Source organism: Siniperca chuatsi, linkage group LG14 (genome assembly GCF_020085105.1).
Source record: "Siniperca chuatsi isolate FFG_IHB_CAS linkage group LG14, ASM2008510v1, whole genome shotgun sequence".
NCBI lineage: Eukaryota > Metazoa > Chordata > Actinopteri > Centrarchiformes > Sinipercidae > Siniperca > Siniperca chuatsi.
This window is the reverse complement of record NC_058055.1, coordinates 10,712,981-10,734,517: the sequence shown is the minus strand read 5'-3', so window position 1 is coordinate 10,734,517 and position 21,537 is coordinate 10,712,981. Positions and strand designations below refer to the sequence as shown.

General features: G+C 39.0%; 1 protein-coding gene across 5 annotated transcripts in view; it reads right to left on the bottom strand.

Annotated features, from left to right (window-relative positions):
• The window catches only part of LOC122888832 (neuronal tyrosine-phosphorylated phosphoinositide-3-kinase adapter 1), a 35,683-nt gene that overhangs the window by 12,161 nt on the left and 1,985 nt on the right, over positions 1-21,537 (bottom strand). For 2 of the 5 annotated variants that reach the window (XM_044223743.1, XM_044223738.1), the window contains exon 2: positions 7,523-7,764. In XM_044223743.1, the coding sequence (XP_044079678.1) occupies positions 7,523-7,710 (188 nt within the window). In that variant the 5' untranslated portion in view covers positions 7,711-7,764. The other 3 variants (XM_044223740.1, XM_044223742.1, XM_044223741.1) reach the window with 3 other exon arrangements.

Below are 21,537 nucleotides of genomic sequence, written 5' to 3'. Positions count from 1 at the left end.
TGAATGCTTATAGATTAGGTACAATTATATGTGAATCAGGGAGAATGAATACAATGTGTGCAGTGGTATTACTTTTACACTTGTTCACACTCAGCAAAGTTTTCAAAATTACAAAGACAGAGAGCCACTTTGATAGAGGACAGTAGATGGACAGCAGGACACCTGTAAGACAAAATGGACATAAACATTAGATAGTTGTTTCAATATAAGAAATCCAATTAAGCAACTTCTACCTAAAGCTAAAATGGCATTAAAGGTGCCTGCTTTTAATGTTCTCACATGAACAGAGTGTAAAGTCATAATCACCACCAAATACCCCCATTAATACTGCATTTCCAGTTGTTGCTAGATTTATGTGAAACACACTGTCATGAAATGTATCTACTCAGTGGGGCTGTTTTAGAAGTCTGTGTTTCACTACCACTTTATTAACTGTGTATAAGAAATCTTCATGGCACACTGTGGTAATTCAGCCTAAGATTTCATTCAGTGTGTGAACTTGCTGCTGAGTCGCCTCAGTCACAAACACAGTTAGAGACAGGAAGGAGGAGGTCGGGAGGAGTGGAAGGAGGGTGAGGGAGAGAGAAAGAGAGACATTTTCAGTTCACGTCAGAAAACCAACCTCACAGCTCATTTAAATCCCAAGTCCTTTTCAGGGTGGACAAATTATTTCCTTATTTATTATCAAAATCTCATTCAAGATTCTGAGTTTTCAAGAAGTTTAAATGTCTTAAATGAATTTAAGTTGCTTAGTAAGAAACTTAGCTGTGTGATAATGTTGACTTTGGTGTCAACAAGGCAAAATTGTATCCCTTCAATATCTTATCTTATTGCCTCTTAGAACTTGAGGATATGCAATAGTCTTTACAGCACAATACATAAAATAAAGCATCGCTCAGTGTCAATCATGTCTGAATGGGATTTTTCTAAACAATATGAAAAGGTCTAAGGATGCTAAACAGTTATCCACAGTCAAGATATATGGTCTGTTGTCAATTTCAGTTACAATATTTCTACTTACTAACCAAAGCGCAGGGCTGGATTGATATTCTGTTTGTCTAAGAGAGGATCCAATATGTTAGTGTCTTTGTTATATGTCTGTATCAGTGTGTGTGTGTGTGCAAACTGACAGTGGGTTCAAACTAGCAGGCCTACAAACAAAACAATGTAGTAAGTTCAATGGCAAAATTCTGCTCTTACAGGTCGTCTGGCTGTGAGTTGCAGCCGGAAATGTCAAAGAATAGAAAATAAATATATGAATAGCTAAGATAAAGCATCTATACTTTAGTGCCTGCATTATACAAGTGGATCACTACTGTTAAATATTAGCATTATATGATCAAAGGTAATATGTAAATCAGTTTAATTCAAGCTCACTCATAAATAAAGATTGTTTAGGATAAAGTTTATTTAGTGTGTGTAACCTTTAGTCAGCCAAACATTGGTTAACTAGTGGTTCTTTTGTCAGTCAACTTGGCTAAAGTTAGCGGTAGCGGCTATGCTAGCGATAGCATCGTGGCTAATATTAGCTAGCCACCAATAAGTGCTTAACTATGCTGCACAAATATTTCGCCCTTCGGTTCATGTTTAAATTCTGTATGAGTTAGAAACCACTTTTAGTGTAATTTTAGATCACTGCTACTTACCAGAAAAGACTTGAGAACAAACTGAACCCGTTTCCCTCGGGCTCCTCCGCGTTGACTCACACTACAGATGGACGAAGTAAGAGCGCGCTAGAACCTTTTGCGCCCTGATTGGACAGTTTGACTTCCTCTTGGATTGGATGGTCAGTGGGAAACGTGCTGATTGGCTAGTCAGCACAGGCGTTAAAACAAGCCAAAGCTAAAATTCGTGCTTTTAACTCATAACTCGTAGTTTGTAGCTTGTAACGTCAGTATCACATACAAAGGTCCGTCTCTCAGACTGTGTGAAACCTCACTGTTGAAAATATTCCTGCACATATTTTAATTACACATACACAAAATATTTCTACAGCCGCAAAACTTTTTTACACATGTGCAAATTATATCTGTGTGCACAAAATGTTTTCACATATGCACAAAATATTTCTACAGCTGCAAAACTTTTCAGTTTTCACACATTCAGATACGTGCATGCAAAATTTTTTCACATGCACACAAAAGGTGATATACAACTGCAGGCTGTGAAATTACTTGTGAACATAATTTCACAAGCTCAAAATATTAATGAACCTAATTTGCTTCCATACAGTACACTCAAGAACAAATACAATCTTTGTGCTGTAATAAAATTTTCTGTTTTTGTATCTTCAAAATCACATGACTGCCAGCAGATGAAGGTTACATATTCATCCCAACAGAACTAGAAAGAAGCAGGGAGAAACGTACATCATTGTCCCTGCCAATCAACCCCTGTGAGGTCATCCGATGCTCCTCTGTAGCCTTTTGATCAACACTTTTGGTAGATTTATCTTTGGACAGACTCTTTAATAACACCTCCTCCTCAGAGTGCGAGATATTCCCAAAAGCTTTTAAGACTGTGGTGATAAAGCTTCTGCTGAAGAAATCCAGTTAAGATAATTCTGCCCCTAGCAGCAAGCGTCCTATTTCTAATTTACCTTTTTGGGGCAAAGTTTAAGAGTGGGTTATGTTTAAACAGCTGAATGAGACTATCTGTAAAAAATATTATCTTTGAGAACATCCAATCTGGTTTGAGGGCAAATCAGAGCAGTTAAGTCACTGCTTGTTAAAGTTTCAAATGGATTAAGGTTGAGCAGCTGACATTGAGTGTGTAGCTGTCCTCATTCTGTTGGACCTTACTGACATATTTGACACAATACACACTTTAATTGATTGCCTTAAGTTATGGGTTGTCTCTAGCATGGCTTTAAACAGATCTGATTCTTCTTCTGTCACCGGAAGAAAATTACATAAAAAGTGAAACTGCCTGATGGTTTGACTCAAAGCAATAAAGCACAAGCTTTGCCTATTGATTCTTCTAGCAGTATTATTGTAGTATTCTTTGTCAGCATGTGACACACAGTTGTAAGTGCCCCTAAAGCAACCAACTACCAAAATAAGTTTTCCATTTTTGATTACATCTCCACAATGAATAACCACACAGATAATAACTTTTTGAAGCTTCCAATAGACAATACTTGTCTTTGTCTGCCTGAAACTCAAGTCATTTTAGATGTTGACCTTACCTTTCAAGTTTTTTATTTATGTGACAAGGTCTGTTTTTCTCTGTTTATGAGGCCGAGCTGATGGTGATGAGGAATACATTCACATTCAGCTGCCATGACAGCTGCAATAAATCACATTCATAACAAAACTGAATGAACTCAAATCATTCAGAACAGGCTTTGAAGGTCTGAAAGTGCTTTGAACCATGTGATTAAGATATTAAGGATTAAATAACAAATACCTCTTTTCTGTGGGTTTGATGTATGGGACATAATAGGAATGTGAATCTCAATATATAGTTGGCATTTCAATAGTGGATTCAGAGTATCAGGTCAATGGTTTGATACAATTGGATACATTTGAGCTTTGATCTGAATTTGTATATTGCATGATAGAACTAAATTCAGCGTCATTAAAGAAAACGTGGAATTTAAGCATATAAAGATGCCTTTGTTTTGACTCTGTTGTGAAACAACAACAAAAAATCAACTTTTCTTTTTTTTAACATTGTCTCATATTCATACCCACATCAGGTGAGCTCAGAATGAATAACAGTCACATTCAGGCAGTCAATGAATTCATGTAACCATACTGGAAAAATGTTATTCTCCTGGTATAGAAAACTGAAGTCATGACTTTGGCACCCAAGACACACTTTGTGAAGATGACTGGAGTGTTGCCCTAACTCTCAGGAAGAAGCTGCATTGTCTCCTTGCTTTAAAAATGTTTACAAATCCGGTTTTTTCCCTTACAAATATTAATAAAAAACTCAAAGACATTGTCCTTCCCAACATATACACTTTATCACTTTACTTCAACCCTATAAACACTGAGCAGACTGCAAGTTATTTCACCAAACCTCCCTGCTTGGCCTTGGACTTGCTTATGTATGGAGAACCAAGAGAGACCAACTAATGGTCATTAAAAAAAATGTATAAACATTTATAAATTGTAATGTGGAAACTTTAAAAAGATTACAAAAAAAGATTCATTCATAACAAACATTTTGCCATAACAAGACCTTGAAGTAAGTGATACCAGAGCTGAAATATAAATAAACTGGTGAATGCAAACTGCAAAAATAATCCCATTTTACTGCATCTTCTGCACCTTATACAATTCCATTTTTAAGTCACCATTTATTTACCTTGAATTAGCTGTTCGGTCCACTTAATTTTCACAAATTCCATTGTTTATTTAAACATTAATCCATTTATCCATAATTTTATTTATATTATAAATGTCTTTGTAATTTACATTACAATTTACATATTTAGGGACATTTTGATTTTACTGGGAGCGCCTTGGTAGCCAAATGGTTACAGCTCATGCCGCATGGTTGCAACAGTCTCCGGTTTGCTTCTAGCCAGTAACCTTTGTTGCATGTCATACCCCTCTCTCTCCCCATTTCCTGTCTACCTCTTCATCTGTCACTATCAAAATAAAGGCAAAAAAAGAAAATCAATTACTGAATTGCTTTGAATGGATTTGCAAGGCTTTTTTAGTCCTCCATATATCTGCATTCACACTGGAGGTGCCAGGCTACACCCATGCCAGCCCATTCACACTGGTCTCATAATTCTGTGCAAGAATGAATAAAACCTCATCTGGCAGCAAGGTTTTCCTCCACCAGTCGTCACTACTGGGAATAGTCTGTCTGCCTGTATTAGTGCCATAAGAAACAGTCTCTATTTTTAAAACTCATATTTAAACTCACCTATTTACCATTCTATATCTCCACAGCCGTCTCTGCTTTATAAATGTAATTTATCTCCTGAGGGCCTCGAGATCTCAAACTGTCTACCAGTGCCCTTCATACAACTTCCTTTGTCCCTCCACCCCTCTGCCTCCCTCACTCCCACCAGCTCTGCAGTTGTTGCCGGTCCTGCCTGGAGTCCATTTGCTTTCCATCCCTTTGTCCCTGTGTGGTTTCATCCCTGACCCTGCCCTGTTCTTAATCATCACTGGTCATGTCCTGCTTCTCACCTCTGCTGCTCTGGCCCCACTCAGCTGTGCTTTCATCACTCATCATGTCCCGCTGCCCCACTTGCTGCCCTACACTTCCACTGGCTTGATGCTGCCATGACGTTGATCCCTGCTGCCAACACAAGGGCCCCCAATTACCGCTGTGAGTCAGAAAGCACTGGACGGCGCTTCCAAACAAACTGAATTGTTGTCTTTGATGTGCTCCCTCACTTCTGTGGCACAAATAGCCCCCGTACACAGCGTGGAATTTGGTGAATTATAGGTGACTCACATTTGAACAGTATCTCTCCCCTGTCCGAGAAACACACGCTCAGATGCTCACACTTTTCATGACAATGCTGTCATGACCAAACTGTGATTCAGTGTGATGATGTTCTGTTGTTGATACCTGTTTTGTCCACTTTTGTAGAGTGCTTGAATTAGTTCTATTATAATTTAATTGGTTTGTTTTGATGTTTGGGTGTCTTTCAGCATGTCTGTATAAAATGCAGTTTAAATATATTTGATTTGATTTGACCCTAAAATCACATAAACATGTTTATCCAAGATTTAATTATTATTATTATCATTATTAATATTATTGAAAAGACCAGCACTTAGTCCCTGATGTGATTTATTATGATTATTTCTCACTTCTGCTGGAAGACGTCCAAAGAGAGAGGCTGAACCTGCTACATCAGCAGCTAACTGTGCTGTAATGGTGGAGAAATTAGAGCCCTGAACACACACTGCACCTCGTTTAACAACAACTCTTCAATCCTACTGAAACAGTGCTGGCAGGCCAAGTATTCAGATTATTTACTTAAGTAAAAGTACCAATACATCTCCATTACAAACGAAAGTCCTATGTTCAAAATCCTACCTAGGTAAAAGTTACCTATTTAAATATAAGTACAGAAATATTATCAGCAAATTGTACTTAAAGTACAAAAAGTAAAAGCAGTCATGTAGAAAAATGCTCCCCATGAGTGTTATTTTATTATATATGACATTATATATACATTAGATTGTTAATACTGTTGCAGCATCAAGGGTGGGTAGTTGTTGTGGGGTAGTTTAGTCCAGTGGTTCCCAACCTGTGGGCCGGGCCTCCTCCAAAGGGTCACAAGATAAATCAAGAGTGGTCTTGAGATTATTAATCGGGTAGGACAGAGGAAAAAACAAAGCTCTGTTACATATATTTATACATGTACATATATGTACATATATATTTATATATAGTTACATATATACAGTATATATGTTATTTTTGTTTACTTTTCTCTAATCTTTGCTTTAAAAAAAGAGATAGTTTGACCTCTTTGGGCCTCAAAAAGTTATTTAAATGAAACCATCTGAGGGGAATTCTTTATTTGGTGGAGCTGCTAACAACTCAGAGGCACCTGAAACATGTTAAGAGGCCCCAACTAAACACTTTATTCCTAAGGATTGTAAAAGGTTGGGAACCACTGGTTTAACCCTCAACAGTGTGTTGTATTTTATAAGATTTTTTAAATGTAAAATCTTAATTTGAAAAGTTACTAGTAACTATAGTTGTCAGATAAATGTAGTGGAGCAAAATTTACAATATTTCCCCCTGAACTGTAGTGGAGTAGAAGTATATGGTAAGTGGCATGAATTGGAAATACTTAAATACTTTTAATAAGTAAAATACAAGTAAATCAAAAATTTGCTTAAGTACAATACTTGAGTAAATGTACTTTTCACCACTGCTAGCAGGCTGAGCTTCAAGGCCTGCACTTCCTATTGTTACTACTTATCCATAAAAACTTTTCTAATCCACTCCTCTGTAAACTGAATTTTGAGTGCGTGAAATATAATTTTTGGCAACCTATAAACCATTGTTGTCTTCATTGATACAACAACCAAACTTTCATTTTTGTATTCTTCTCGCTTCATAAGAAAACTGGATTTTCAAAATAAAATGTTAAAGGAGTGAATAACCCACATTCATATGATACATTGCTGTGAATTAAGACAAATGGCCTTACTAAAGCTTAAAGGTTAGAACCTCTGATTTAAACACAAAATGATCACAAATGTATGTAGACAAATGAGGCTCTCTATTTATATATACTCTATTTAATTTTCTTTGTCATTGGTTTTGGCCCTCTTTTGCCCTCTGCCATTTTGGCTGACTTTATAGTAGTTTATCTCATCTACAGAACATATTAACTTCATTATGAAGCTCTACTATGCAAATTTGTCCAAGACTTTTCAGGCGAACCCAACTGACTTCATGAACTGTGCATGGAATTAAGATTTTGAAATTAAACTCATTCACGCCGGCTAAGAGGTTTATATCCCCACTGAACTGAACTCTAATGTAATCCTACATATGCAGAGCTCCTGTGAGTTGATCCTCTCACCTCTTTTTACTTCCCTCTTGGTCCCTCTGCCTCCAGTCCAAACGGCTCTTACGATACAGTAGGTTCATGTCGCTGCGGGGTCGCTCCTCCTCGCAGCCTATCACAGCACAGTGTAGCCGCTTGCTACGCCTCTCTATGTCACGCAGGAAATGCTCGACTGCCACATCCTGGGCAGAGCCAGAGCTCATGGTATAGAAGAAGACTCGGGAGACGTATGTCACAGACGGCCTCCTCCAACTCACCTAAACAAGAAGAAACAAGGGCAATGTTTGAGCTCATTAATCATTAAAAAACATGTTTAACAGCTTCCCAGCCTACTTGCAGATGACAAGATTGACAGTGATTACTTTGTGATGTGGTGGCGCAGTATGAAACCCAAATAATCAAACCCAAATTGCTGGCAGAACTTTAGGAGAGTCATAGCTTATCATGCTCATTGTGTCATAAAGAACACCCCTGCCCATTACTCCAACTGGCAGCCTTCAAAGCAGAGACACAGTGATGCATGATGATGGAGGTTGCAGTTTTGTTTACCCCAACCTCTATTGTATCACATGGAAACTATTTATATTTTCATTATCCAGTTATGAATATTTGAGTAAGCATGGTAACTCAGCTGCAGAGCGTCTCTGGCTGCAGGCCCTGGGATGGCCTAACTAAGCTGGTCTGCTAGGCAGACAGTAATGTGGTTTGTCATATGTAGCGCATGCACAGCTTCCTACTCACGCTCACCCCATGAGAAGTCAGGCTTGTTGTGGGGCAGATATCAACAGTGTTTTCACGTTGGAGAATGTGAGTGTGCAACACAATTGGCTAAGAAAAGTGCAGCTGTCAGCTGATGCATGTTTCCAGTGATTTTCCATCATAAATAGAAACTGAGTTTGGATGTTTGTTGGATTAATTGGTGGCGGTGGGGGTGAAATATTATAAAACTTATCTTAACTTAACTTATATCAAAACTTTTTAAAATCACAGTTGAGCTCTGAATTTTGCTTTTATACTCCTTGACTAAGGATGCATGCAGCATGAAAAGGGCATAAAAAATACATACCAAAAAAAACACATTTAGACTTTCCAGCAGTGTAATAGCTCTTCTAATTCTGTTCATATTCAGGACCACTTAAACCTCATTTACCACCAACTGCACAGCATCCTTATTGTACAGAACAATATCTCAACCATATCTCACTATACAGACAAAAAATCCACAGAGCATCAGGCACTGTCACCTGGCCCAGGCGGCATGTTGAGCTGTGTAGCTGTGTGTGATTCTTTTGTCACAGCCCAGTGTGTCATCCAGTGTGTCAGCGTGGCTACTGCTATTCTTGTATCCCACAGCCCTGACCACAACCTCGACCGCTGTTGCTGCCATGCTTGCTGACTCAATGTTAATTAGGTTAGGGAGATGCGACTGTAGGCTGGGCTTTTGTTAACTGGAGCTTTGATTTGGGTTTCTAGGATCTGGCAGCTGAGCAGGCAGCCCTGCAATTGCCGCATTACATGCTGTGGGTTGGTGTGCAATTAGCTGAGCTAAAAGAACCAGGAGACCTTCGTCTTACATCTACAGGCAGGTTTGTCTAATCAAACTGGGCTACAAACATAATTTTTACAGACCGACACAAAGCATGTGGTACACTCATATAGGTTTACTGGGATCAACCCCTGGAGTCACTTTAAATCCCAAATAAATTCAGAGCATTTAGAAAAATGTTTCAGGAGCATCTGTAGTGTCAGGAGTCGCTTGAATTCGTCTCATTAGAACCAGGGGGCAGATGGAGCCATGATTCTGCATGCAATGCTGCAGACTACTCACTCATGCACATAAGCAAACAGATCACAAACACATACTCAAATCCACCATACATGCTAAACACACACATGCACGCAGGGTGTGAAGCGGTAATTGCAAATGCTCGGCAGCTGATTTGAGTGTGGGTTCCTGATGACACAGAATTCAGATCATTATCTACAGGAACATTTGGAAATGCAGAACATTTGGAGTATCATCTCTGGGTGTAAGAAAGAGCAAAGTTATGAGTGAAATATTATGCTGTCGAATAATCAGCTTTGACCGCACATTTGCTGTATCACTATGTCTAAAATCTGTCTTTCACGCCCACTTATTTAACACTTCTGGAACGCTTTGTGCTGCAGCCCTTTGCCCTCCAGCTTCCACCTCAGCAAGTGGTCCTGGAGTGTTGCTGCACCTCACTGTGATTGAGGCAGTAATGCTGCAGAGTGGAGGGACACATCACAGCACTGGTCTGGCATTGGGTTAGGTGCAATAGTTCTACAAAACATATTTAACACACATTTAATTACTTTGTGGTATATTATCCCTTTGTGTTTTGCAAACATCAAGATGCAGACAAAATATTGTCACAAATACCAACCTGCCTCCTTTTTTGGTTACAGAAAAAGCATTCATAAGATTGCCTGTGCAAAGCTGCCTGAATAGAAGCAATTAGATTGAAAGGGCAGATAGTACAGAACATCTTGTTCAATATAAACATCATATTTCTTGTGCATATCCAGTCCTAGGATGTTCGGGTTTGCATCCCTTCGAGCAAAATCAAATTTGCACTATTAAACTTTGTAACTTAGTATGTGACAGTAAGTAAGGTATGTAGGAAAGAAATCAGTTGGATTTTGTATGTCCACATATGTTTAAGTCTCATTTTATCACTGACGTAGGTTCTATATTTTTAAAAACATAGGATACTGTACATATGCTTGAGTTTATTCAGTTTCTCCGTAATACCACAGCCATTTCTGTCCACCACTGTACGGTATCATAGCTTGACCCCACAGCTGCACGGCACACTACAGTCACAGCACTTGAGCCAGACACAGTGATGCAGTTCACCCGGCAAAACAAACAGGGAGAGAGGACGAGAGAGGCAGAGAGGAAGCAGTGCAAGAGGACGGAGCGAAACGTTCAGGAGAAGAATGAGCAGCCTGAGATGCACACAGCTAGAGAGGAGGAGAGACTGAGGCAGCGGGAGAGAGATGGGAGGGGGCATGGTGAAAAATGGGAGAAGCCAATAAATGGAGAGTCACAGAGGGATCAACCGGGCTGAAGATACATATGATTAGGAGGAAAACATAAAACTGGAGACAGACTGATGGAAGGGAATATCAAGGCAGGGAATATAACAGTGGAGGGAATAAGCAAATGGAGGCAAGTGCGAGGAGGAGAGGATAGAAAAACAGTGAAAGGCAGTCAGACTACAAGAATGGGGGAGGGAGGTGAAATCAAGCCTCTCACACTAGTCGCTGTGTGTGGTCTCCTAGCAACACTGTCAGCCATGCATCTCTTCCTTAGCCACTGAATATACACAAAGCAGGACGTCATACGTGATGATCCCGGGGTTAAACCTCACTGCCGCTTCACCTGATCCTCCAGTAACAATATATCTCATGTATCTTAAACGGAGATAGCATTTGTTTCCAATAGCAACCTTGCTGCTAACATTCATGATGTACTGAGCTACACATTGCATATTCTCTAGATGTTACATAGGCTGCTACTTAGCCATATAAGTAGTCTATAACAAATAGGAAATCTGACTAATACACTCAAAAAGAATAACATGAAATTGTTTTGATGAATGCTTTTAAATGCTTTCAAGGCAGAGTTGAATTATTTTCTTTGTCAGCTGAATCCCTCCTCTCACTACAGCTGCAAGTCAGGATATGAGAAGCCAAATATTAAGAAAATCAGGTGTAGATGTTTGCAGTATAGCAACATGTCATCACCTGTCACAGTGAGAAAGAGAGCATTGAAGTGGCATAGATATTATTGTTAGCTTGGAGAATATCTGCACCAGCTGATGATACGAAGACTGGAATACTAAAACAGAATCCCCATGAAATCCCACCTGGTTCCTCTCGCGAAACTGATCACTAATCACTGATTTACTCACAAATGCTCACGTGTTTGTTGCCAATTTGTCAACTTCCACATGTGCTGGATGGTCTGAACAAAACCATCAGACAGATAATGATTCAGTTGACAAAATGGCTCATTGCTTCTTTCGGGCAAATCCATGTCAGTTGTCTGTACTGTATGAGACGACTACATACCTCAAGAGCAGTGACTTGACTAGATGCGTCATTTCATCACCATTAAATGGTTGGCAAAGCAAAACCAGCTTTCAGAAGATAAATGTTGGCCAATGCAGAGGATTCATTCCCTTCCTTCTTACAACCTTCTTATGAACATCTGGTTGAAATCTACTTTTTTTTTTACATCAAAATGCAAAACTAATCAGCTGTCAAACGCAGGCACGACTTCAGTAGTGACTGATTATGGGTCATGATATTATGGTCGTGCTAATGATATCTGTCCATTGATATCATTAATAACTAAGGCATAATAATTAAGTTTATACACTGTATAGTAATAGAGGGAAATTGAAAAATAATGTCAAGATTCACAAACAATTTATGTGACTGAATTCGATCTTTAAGTAATAGTTCGATATTTTGCGAAATACACTTTCTTGCTGAGAGTAAGATGAGAAGATTGATACCACTCTCATAAAGTCACAGAGAATATGAGGTGCTGGCAGGTGGATTTTCTTACCTCTAGACAGAGCAAGCCTGTTTCCCCGTTTCCAGTCTTTGTGCTAAGCTAAGCTAACAGGCTGCTGTCTCTAGCTTCATATTTAACGTACATGTGAGTGGTGTAAATCTTCTCATCTTAATCTTGGCAAGGAAAAGAATAAGCACATTTCCCAAAACGATGAATTATTCCTTTAAACATTTTACTTCATTTTACTTTTGTAATTTAAATATTTCAACCAATCAAAATCAAAATTAAATAATGGAGAGAATGATGAGTTCTGACAAAGTGGCAAAGACTAGTTCTTATTCTAAAAGTTAACATTGTGCTGACAAAGTACAATAATGCTTGCACAATATTAATGGCCAGATGTCACACACTTTCTGTTCACAGAAGCTCAACTTGCAATGAGAGATACTGTCCTAAAGATTTGGTCAGTCAGATAATTTATGCTGTATCACACCATTACTGTTCTGATGTGGACAGGCTATCCCATAACACATCAGAACAAGGGAACAAACTCAAACCTCTCTCATAACATCTACTTCATCATCATCACCAATCTGGTGTAGAGTTCACCTGTTGTCAGTGGTGGTAAGGTGTCATGATCCACGTATCAACCTACAGCTCTTTAAGGACACATAAGCTGCTCATGTCAAAATTATAGAAAATAAATTAGGAGTGATATTGTTTGAATCTCCACTTTTCTTACCATACATTACATTCTCCAAATACTGTTTGATGTTTATGTTTATGTCCTAATAAAACATATCTTTCTTCCTCCCAAAGAGAAGGTAAACTGTTTAAAAGTCTCTGGTGCTGTCAAGCACACAGGATGTTGCCATCTTCTGACAGCTGTATTGCACGTGCCCTGTGTAGAACCTGGCTTCTGCTCTCTCAGACTCAGGGATATGTCTGCCTTTAAACCAAAATCCTTGAAAAGCTTGAATTCTGCCAGGCTGACCTGCAGGCCAGAAACCATTTTCAAGCAACAGCTATTTCTTTGTGGGCTTTTACACACTAGTTAGGACAAAAACAAACTCAATCTAACCCTCCCTAACAACAAAGCAGTAACCTGAGGTAAAACCTGCCCCTGCTCGAGCCCATCACACTAGTGCGCTTGACAATCCAAGCAACCAAACAGATGCTCCTGGTAGTTTGACCTGTCTTCTGTTTGTAACTGTTACTATGGGAGTCCTCCTTTCCCTCGTGTGTCTTGTTTTCGTCACTGCTTCTGTCGCCTGCTCCAGGCCACTCCTCCCATCTCCTAAAAATTGTTGCTGGATATTCTGATCTATTCACCAGGCTCAAAGGCATTGTGTGAATTTTAAGCAGTTTTTTGCACATTGAGTCTAATTAATATGTATTTTGAAGTGTGTCTGCTGTAATAGGAAAAGGAGATTATTCAAATAATTCCCTCATTAGGCATCACTTAACCAGAACTCACTATTTTCACCTTTGGGTTATATTGGGCTCTTTGCTGCTAGAGCATGCCTCAACTTCTCTTCATGTACTGCTGTTGTGTGCTGAATGCTCTACAATATTGCATTGTGCAGTGAAATGCCTGTGGTTGATGAGAATGGACAGGAGGAGGAGGAGGAGGAGGAGGAGGAGGAGGAAGAGGAAGAGGAAGATGTAGAGGCTGATGTATCACTCCAGGCCAGGGATGGAAGGCACATGAGAGGCGTAGAGGAATTTTGCTGAATTTTTCTCTTGACTTCTTTCTAATGTTTTGGACATGAAATAAAAAGAAATAACCTCTGTATTTTAAGTATGGTCACACTGAATAAATAAAACCTAAACAGCATGTTGTATCATCTGTATCATTCTTATTTTTTTAACAAAATTACAAAAATCAGAGGTCAAAAACCCAAATACACTCACTTAAATATACATCCACAAGACACTTTGGATTCTCCTCCTTAGGGTTGTACAAACTGAAGGACCACTAAATTTTTCATGGCCTGCAACCAAAAATATCCTACAAAAAGCTTTCTCTGTTCCCCCTTGCCCTGTGCTACCAGGACATATCCTTGAGCCACAACACATTTGCAGACATGCTCAATGTTTGTCTCAACTATGCACCTTTTCTTAATCTATTATTGTGGGTGTGTGTGTGTGCATAAGTAAACATCTGCACATCTGTGTGGATCATGAACAGTTCAAAATGTGAAGAGCTGTAGTTACAGAGTGTAACCGGCTACCAAGTAAATAAAAAATATATAAAATAACGCAACACTTCACATCATTAGCTTTGTGGTCAAAAAGAGACGGCCAGTGAATGACCTCCAAATCCCCATTTCCCACCTCAGCTTGCCCTTGCCTTCATCATCTTTTGCTGGAGTTTGCAGTAACCAAGGTGACCCGCTGCACTTAGCATACATGAACCCTTAGCAGGCGTACAGATCCACAAGCCCTTATACAACACTGGACACATTTTAATTTAGTCTATGTTGTTAACTTTCTCTGTCACACAAAATGTTGTTGAAATACCACATCGTATCGCAGAAAAAAAGAAGTACGTGGAGAGAGACAAAGAGATGAAATGAAGATTAAACAATGACATCAGAAGAAAGCCATGTGTTTGGATGCTCAGAATGTGTGTAATATGAGCGCTGTCACTAGACGTGGTATGATGAAAGAGTGCAAAATCACTGTTTTCAAATTTTTCTGCAGGGTTCCCTCAAGTCTGTCTTTCAGAAACATTATTCAGCACTGTACATAAGAAAACTCTCTTGTCATCACATTACAAAAAAAGAGAGATCACATTATATACAGAGAGAAAGTCTCTTTTTTGTTTTCTCTTTGTATTTGGCTGCTGAAACCCAGACTGTGAGGTATAGCACTGCAGGGAAAAGTGCGAGAATTGAAAAAAAACCCTCCATGCTTGTGCTTGTGCATGAGGGGAAGAGCTCTACTCTGCAGCTGCACACGCTTCACTGAGCCAGCATCCCTCTCTAACAAGGATCTGACTTATTTTAGATGTGGATTACCCAGCAATATTGCCTTCCTCCCTGTTAATTTGTTCATGTTGAAGTCTTTTTTTTTCTTAGATATTTTTTTTAAACGGATCATAAAAACAATCTAAACTATCTGTTAGAGATAAGTGAGTAGGGGTGCATGTTCAACACTAAATCTTTCCACAGTGCATGATAGTCATATTTTGTCTGCTTTGACTATGCTCTACACAGACTGTGTCAGCATGGATAAGCCAAGTCAAACCCACTTGAACCAAAGCAGAACCTAATTCATGATCCAGATAAGTCAGACTTAACTACATGTGCTTACTGACTACTGATTCTAATTCCACAGTTTTCACAGTTTTAATTAATTTGATTCACCTATAAAAAAAAAGCTAAAAAAAACATCATAGCCTGTAGCACTGTAGACTATCCCTGCCTCAACATGACAAACCTCATAAACTATTCAGCAACCATTAAGCAAAGCCCACTAGCCCAAAGCAAAACAGGGATCAACTGAACATCACTGTAAACTAGACATATGATTTGCCTCACAGCAGCTTGTAGCAGACTTGACTCATATCTTCTCAAAGCTAGTACATTTTAAATTGCTTTAGAAAGCCTTGTTTGCAGTGCAATACTGATAGAGGCTGAAGAAGGAAAAATGGACATAGGGACCCAAGTAACCTCTTTTTAAAAATCAATTCACAAATTATGGAAAGAAAAATCTAATCAAAACATTACCACACACAACAAAACATGAGAATTGTTCCAATAAGTCATGTTGATATTATTATAATAAACTTGCTGGTGCACTTGCTGAGCTGCCGTTCTTCTGATTGAAAGATGGCGCAGCAGCAACGGCAGCGTTGGTGTGATTAGCAAAGCCAGGTAGGCCACAAGTGGTCTTCCAACATTTGAATCATCCTACTCCTTGTGCTCAAAATCCCCTGATAAGCGAGTCATAGCGTAGGTTGCACAGGATAAGCACACACACACACACACACACACATGCCCACACACAGCTCTCCCACTCATTCATCTCATTACATACAAATCATGTCTCTTGTGGCCCGGTTATGTGCACCCCACAGCGTTCACCAGCATGACAGAAGAAGAGATTTTGTCAAGACATTTTGATAATATATAAATAAATAAGAGTTTGCATGACAAAGCCAGTCGCTGGCAAAGCATACACACTGCCACCTCTAAAGCTTTTTTCATATGTGGATAAAATCACATCAGGCACTTTCAAGAGTTGTTGAAAATCAGTAAGTCAGACATGTCTAAGAGCATTTTAAGGGTCTGTACTGCAAGCTGAAAAGCAAGAGAAGTGGTAAAATGTGCAGGTTTGTTGGCTTTACATGTGTGATTGGCAGGTTTTCAGCTCAGGGTCTCAATTGAGCAATTCCTATTCCTGTCATTCCTGCTGTTCGCGGCACTGGCAGTTATGAAATGAAAAAGCACTAACTGGGGCAAATAGCAGGTGATAGCAAATTACGCACTGCAGGGTATCTGATTCAGGCAGTGTTTTCTTATATTGTACTCCTGTGGTTGGGTGGGACACATGGCCATGATAGCAGATGGAGAAATATCACTGACTTTAACAAGATGATTATGAGTGACTTTCTTTGGCCCGAGTGGCTCCCATCCAGGAATGAGAGTGTAACACTTGTTACAGTCTCATCTACTGTGTAATTGTTTCTGATTCGGAACATTGCTCTGAAATTGTTAATTTGCCAGTAATTGTGAACAAAAATGGCAATTTTCAAAATGTATCAGTCAGATTTTCAACTTAATTTACCCAATATTGAAACTTATTACAGGGCTAATAAAAATGCAAATGCAAAAATGCAATTAAAGTAATTGCTGAATAGAAATTTGATAGATGGGCCTATAGACGGGATGCTATAGTATAGATAAAAAACTTCAGAATCACCTTTTGATCTACATGAGCTGGATTAGGTTGAGTCTTGGAGCTTTTTCAAAGCTCCATCTTTTTATTTCAAATCACTGAGTAAAATGTGTTGGAGTTCATTTTGCTGCCAAGCAGCTGGGATTCTTTTCAGTACAAATGAAGACTGATCTGACATTTACAACACATCCTGCATTCAGATTTGCATTTCTTTCACTGTGTACACTCACCTATTTCACACGCCGTTGCTGAACCCTGACTTTTTGCTGGTTTACTGTGACCTTTAGGAATGTCGCAGACAATGAATTATCACTGTGAGATACTTTTACAACCATTATGCACCACATCAGTTTCAGACCCATGCATTCAGATGACACAATGACATGTTAGGACAGCAATGTTTGTGGAAGATAATATACTTTCCACTGTTTGTAGCACACAGCTGCAAAAATAACATGTTACTGCCTCCTAATGATTTAGTGAGCATTTTTCAAGGTCTTTTGAAGGTCTTTGGCATAAATGTAGCACATTAATGAGAATGGGGACATTAACACAAGATTCTGGACCACATTGGACCATTTATGCATACCTAAACATGTATAATTGAAAATAGAGCTACAACGTGCTCCTCTAGTAATTCCAGATCTTGCCAATTACTGTTCTCACATAATGTTGCTGAAATTACTTTGCTAAAGGCTTCTTGAGAAAAAAACATATAAAATGGCACACAAACATATGTAAACATATTTGCTTTCTGCCCCAAATACTTACATGTTTATCCATGTGGAAGATCCCGCATAGATACAGATAAATAGGTAGTGATTAACATGGCTTGAGACTGGGACCTCAGTGCCAACAAGAGAAGAGTAACTGTTGGCTCCTAACTTTATTTATTTTGCATGGTACCATGCAAATGGCTTTGAAAGGTTTAATGAGAAGAAAACAGAAGGGAAATGAACAAAGATGAGTTGCCTCAAGGAAATCATTACCACACATCATTACTCTTGACTACACACTGCAATGAAGACAGGATGCTGTAAGATGCTTACAATCCAGAAAGAAAGCATTTAAAGGGAGCATTTCATTTGAATTTTCACTGGTTAATTTGGCCATGTACATCCCAGACATTCTCCGGTCAGACAAGGGACATGCATGTACAACCTTTTAAAGCGTGGAGCACCCAGCGAGCCAACAACATCCAACAATGTGGCTGCAGAGGGAGCTCCCAAATAAAGCACCAAGAAGTCAGTGGTCATTTGTAGAGCAAAATAATCTCCTTCTTTTCCCTGAGTGTCTGTCCATTTGAATTTTGCCATGATTTTGTTTTTCTTCAGTCCCTGCATCTAGTGCATCAAATAAAAAATAGAAAGCTATGAGACAAAAAAATTACAACCATTTCCAAAGGAGAGTGGGCAATCTTTATGCCTTTATCTATATGTATTTAGTGGGAGACAAAGCGGAAAACATCTAATGGGATTCAGTTCTGTTTTTTTTTTCTTCCTCTCTGTGCTGGACAGTCTATTAGTAATGAGCCAGGAAAGACAGAAGACATTGTAACAATGTCCAAGGCAGGATTTGTACCCCGGACATTGCTGGTAAATGGCATGCCCTTTAATCAAGGAGCCACCAGAGAGAACCTTTACACCTTTAGACCTATTTATAACTCAACACAGTGACTAACTCAAGTGCATGAAAAAGTTGATTTGATCTACAAGATACACAGGGTTTAATGTTGACATTGATGGGAACTGGGGATATGATATTGATTTGAAATGGACAAAATTATGGATAATTTGATTCAACAAGACATTTCATTATGATGAATTTATGTTAATATACAATATATATACAATACAAAGAAACGTAGTTTAGGAAATTAAATCATTTTGACCTACATTAGTGACAGAAGGTTTAAGATTAAAGGGGCACTTTTCCACAGTTTCTCAGTCTGTGAAAACAATTGTATGTCTGTGGCTTTTTGAGGAGCTTTGTCAAGACTGAGAAAATAACCCTGATGATGTCATATTTAAGCATAGTCATGGACATTACAAATCCATAACATACAGTTGTTTCTGTTACAAACTGGGGGCATAAAGTTTACCAGGAAGTGAGTGTCTAACAAAGAGACACTATTGAGGTGCATTATGGGAAGTATGGGATCCAGCATTACAAGTGACTGAAAGTCAGGATATCGCTGCCTCTGCTGTTTCAATTTTGACCAGTCTTTTGAAATCTGTCTCTTGCAAGTCTCCCAGTGTTGTGGAAGTGCAGTAAACAATTGCTGGATTAACCCTTTCCACAGTGACAATTTTCCACTTCTGAATGCAATATTCTCAGTTCTTTGAAACAAAAGCATATATCAGCTTTGCTAACTCCATTTCTAAAAATTTGAAGTGTTATATGATTTGTATACAAGGAAACTTAATGGCTAGATAAAACAAAGAAAATGCCACCCCTCAAAGGCGTCTACCGCTTTATCAATAGCGATATTTATCAATATCATAACAAGCCTGCTGATTAAAAAAAAATAATGTCATGGCACTCAACCAATGCCTCCATAATATACACAAGTTACCAGCCAACTTCTACATACATGAAGTTGAATAATACAAACTTTACTCAAAGTCAGAGTTTCATCTTGACAGTTTCCCATCATCTCTTGTTGGACACAGATGTAAACAGACATATCATTAGTATGATTGGAGTTACACTGATACCAGTACAGATTTTTAAACCCAAACCAGTCATGTTGTAATTTTTTAAAAGACGGTGGGCTGTAGGGCTGCGACTAACGATTATTTTCATTAACAATTAATCGGACGATTCTGTTTTTATTTTCTGATTAATCGTTTGATCTGTGAAATGTCAAAGAATAGGCCAAGGTGACGTCTTCAAATGTCTTGTTCTGTCTGACCAAAAGTCTAAAACCCAAACCCTCAGTTTACAATTATATATGTATATATATATAAGAAAATCCTCCCATTTGAGAAGCTGGAACATGAGAACGTGTAACACTTTTTCACAATTTGTGCTTGAAAAATTACTGAAACGATTATTCGATTATCAAAAGAGCTGCCGATTATTTTTCTGTCAGTGAACAAATAGATTAATGGACTAATCCTTTCAGCTCTAGTGGGCTGTTTAATCACTTTCACTAGAGTGTTATTTACTCAGCATGAAAGTATTTGGGGGGTTGAAGCTGAGTGATGGGAGAGAAATAATCAGACCAAATAATCTGAAATGTCTCCACTGTGATGATCACAGGCCAGATGAAAACTGAGTATCCTCAAAGCCGGAAGCGGAGTTTATAAATCCTTAATTTTTCAACTGAAAGCAGTCGCTCACACTGCTCACATGCTGCAGTAGAAATAGTCTTCAGGTCTGATGCCTTCTCTCTCTGACAGAGCTGAGAGAATCAAGATGGTGAAACCACAGATGGGAGACGCACCTGCTGTCCCCTTATGAAAATAACAACGCACACTAAAGCCAGCTAAAAGTAACTACAGAGGTATTGATTTTGAAATACCTGCACGACTGGCCAGTAGTAGCCGTTTATATAACTTTTACCAAACTATTGACCTGCTGCTGCTCAAACTCTAGGCAAACAATCTGTTTGGGTGCTCAAGAAAATCCACAGTAAAAAAAGAAAACCCATTACTGCTCATCCAGACAGGGGTATCCTCTTGACAAGGAGAAATGGGTTTGAAATGTCAGCATCTGCCACTTCTGTCGCACATCCATCAGTCCCTCGCTCCCTGAATCCCCTCCCCATCGGTCCCCCTCCTCTCTGGAAATGTGTGGGCCTTCCCTCGCTGTCTCTGGGTCCAGTATATTTATGTATTCAATCTTCTAAACTGAATTTCTCATCCTTTTTGGAATCAGACATGATGTACACTGCCGGTCAGAGCAACTGAATCATCCACTAAATGGAGAAAAGTAGTCAGAATCCTTTCTCCTTCATTGAAAACAGTAGTCACTTTTTATTATTTCCGTCAATACATCACAACCACGAGCTCTGCTTAATTTCATTAACTCTTAACCAAAGTCTGCGGTAGTTTTTCATAAATTTCAAAGCTCTTCATTCTGATTTAGCAGGATAAATCCTCCAGTGAAACATATTCCATTTATTTCCACACTGCACTGCACAAACTGACTGAGCTGCCACATAGATGTTGCTCTTTCCCGATTTACATTTACTCACATTTCTGGACTGAATTTGGGATCACCAGGTGAGCAACGACAGTTAGCGACGGCTATTGTGAGCCCCGGTTTTCTTCTGCATTCAAGACACACTGCACAGTATGTGAGGCTCACAGCCTGCACTCAATGACCCCAAAGTCACAGCTGCTCTCACCCATCCCTGCTCTCCTCTATCTGTAACAACATAAACCAAACAGCGCAAGAGACACATATCAGATGCTGTTGATCTGTATCTGTTAGAATAAGCAAGACTTAAACCCATGTACAGGAAGCTGTTTGTCATATTTAGCTCCAAGGTCAAGCCAATTTCAGGCAGACAGTGAAGTATCCAACATGCAGGTGCATCATCCTTAAGGAAAAATCATCATAATAT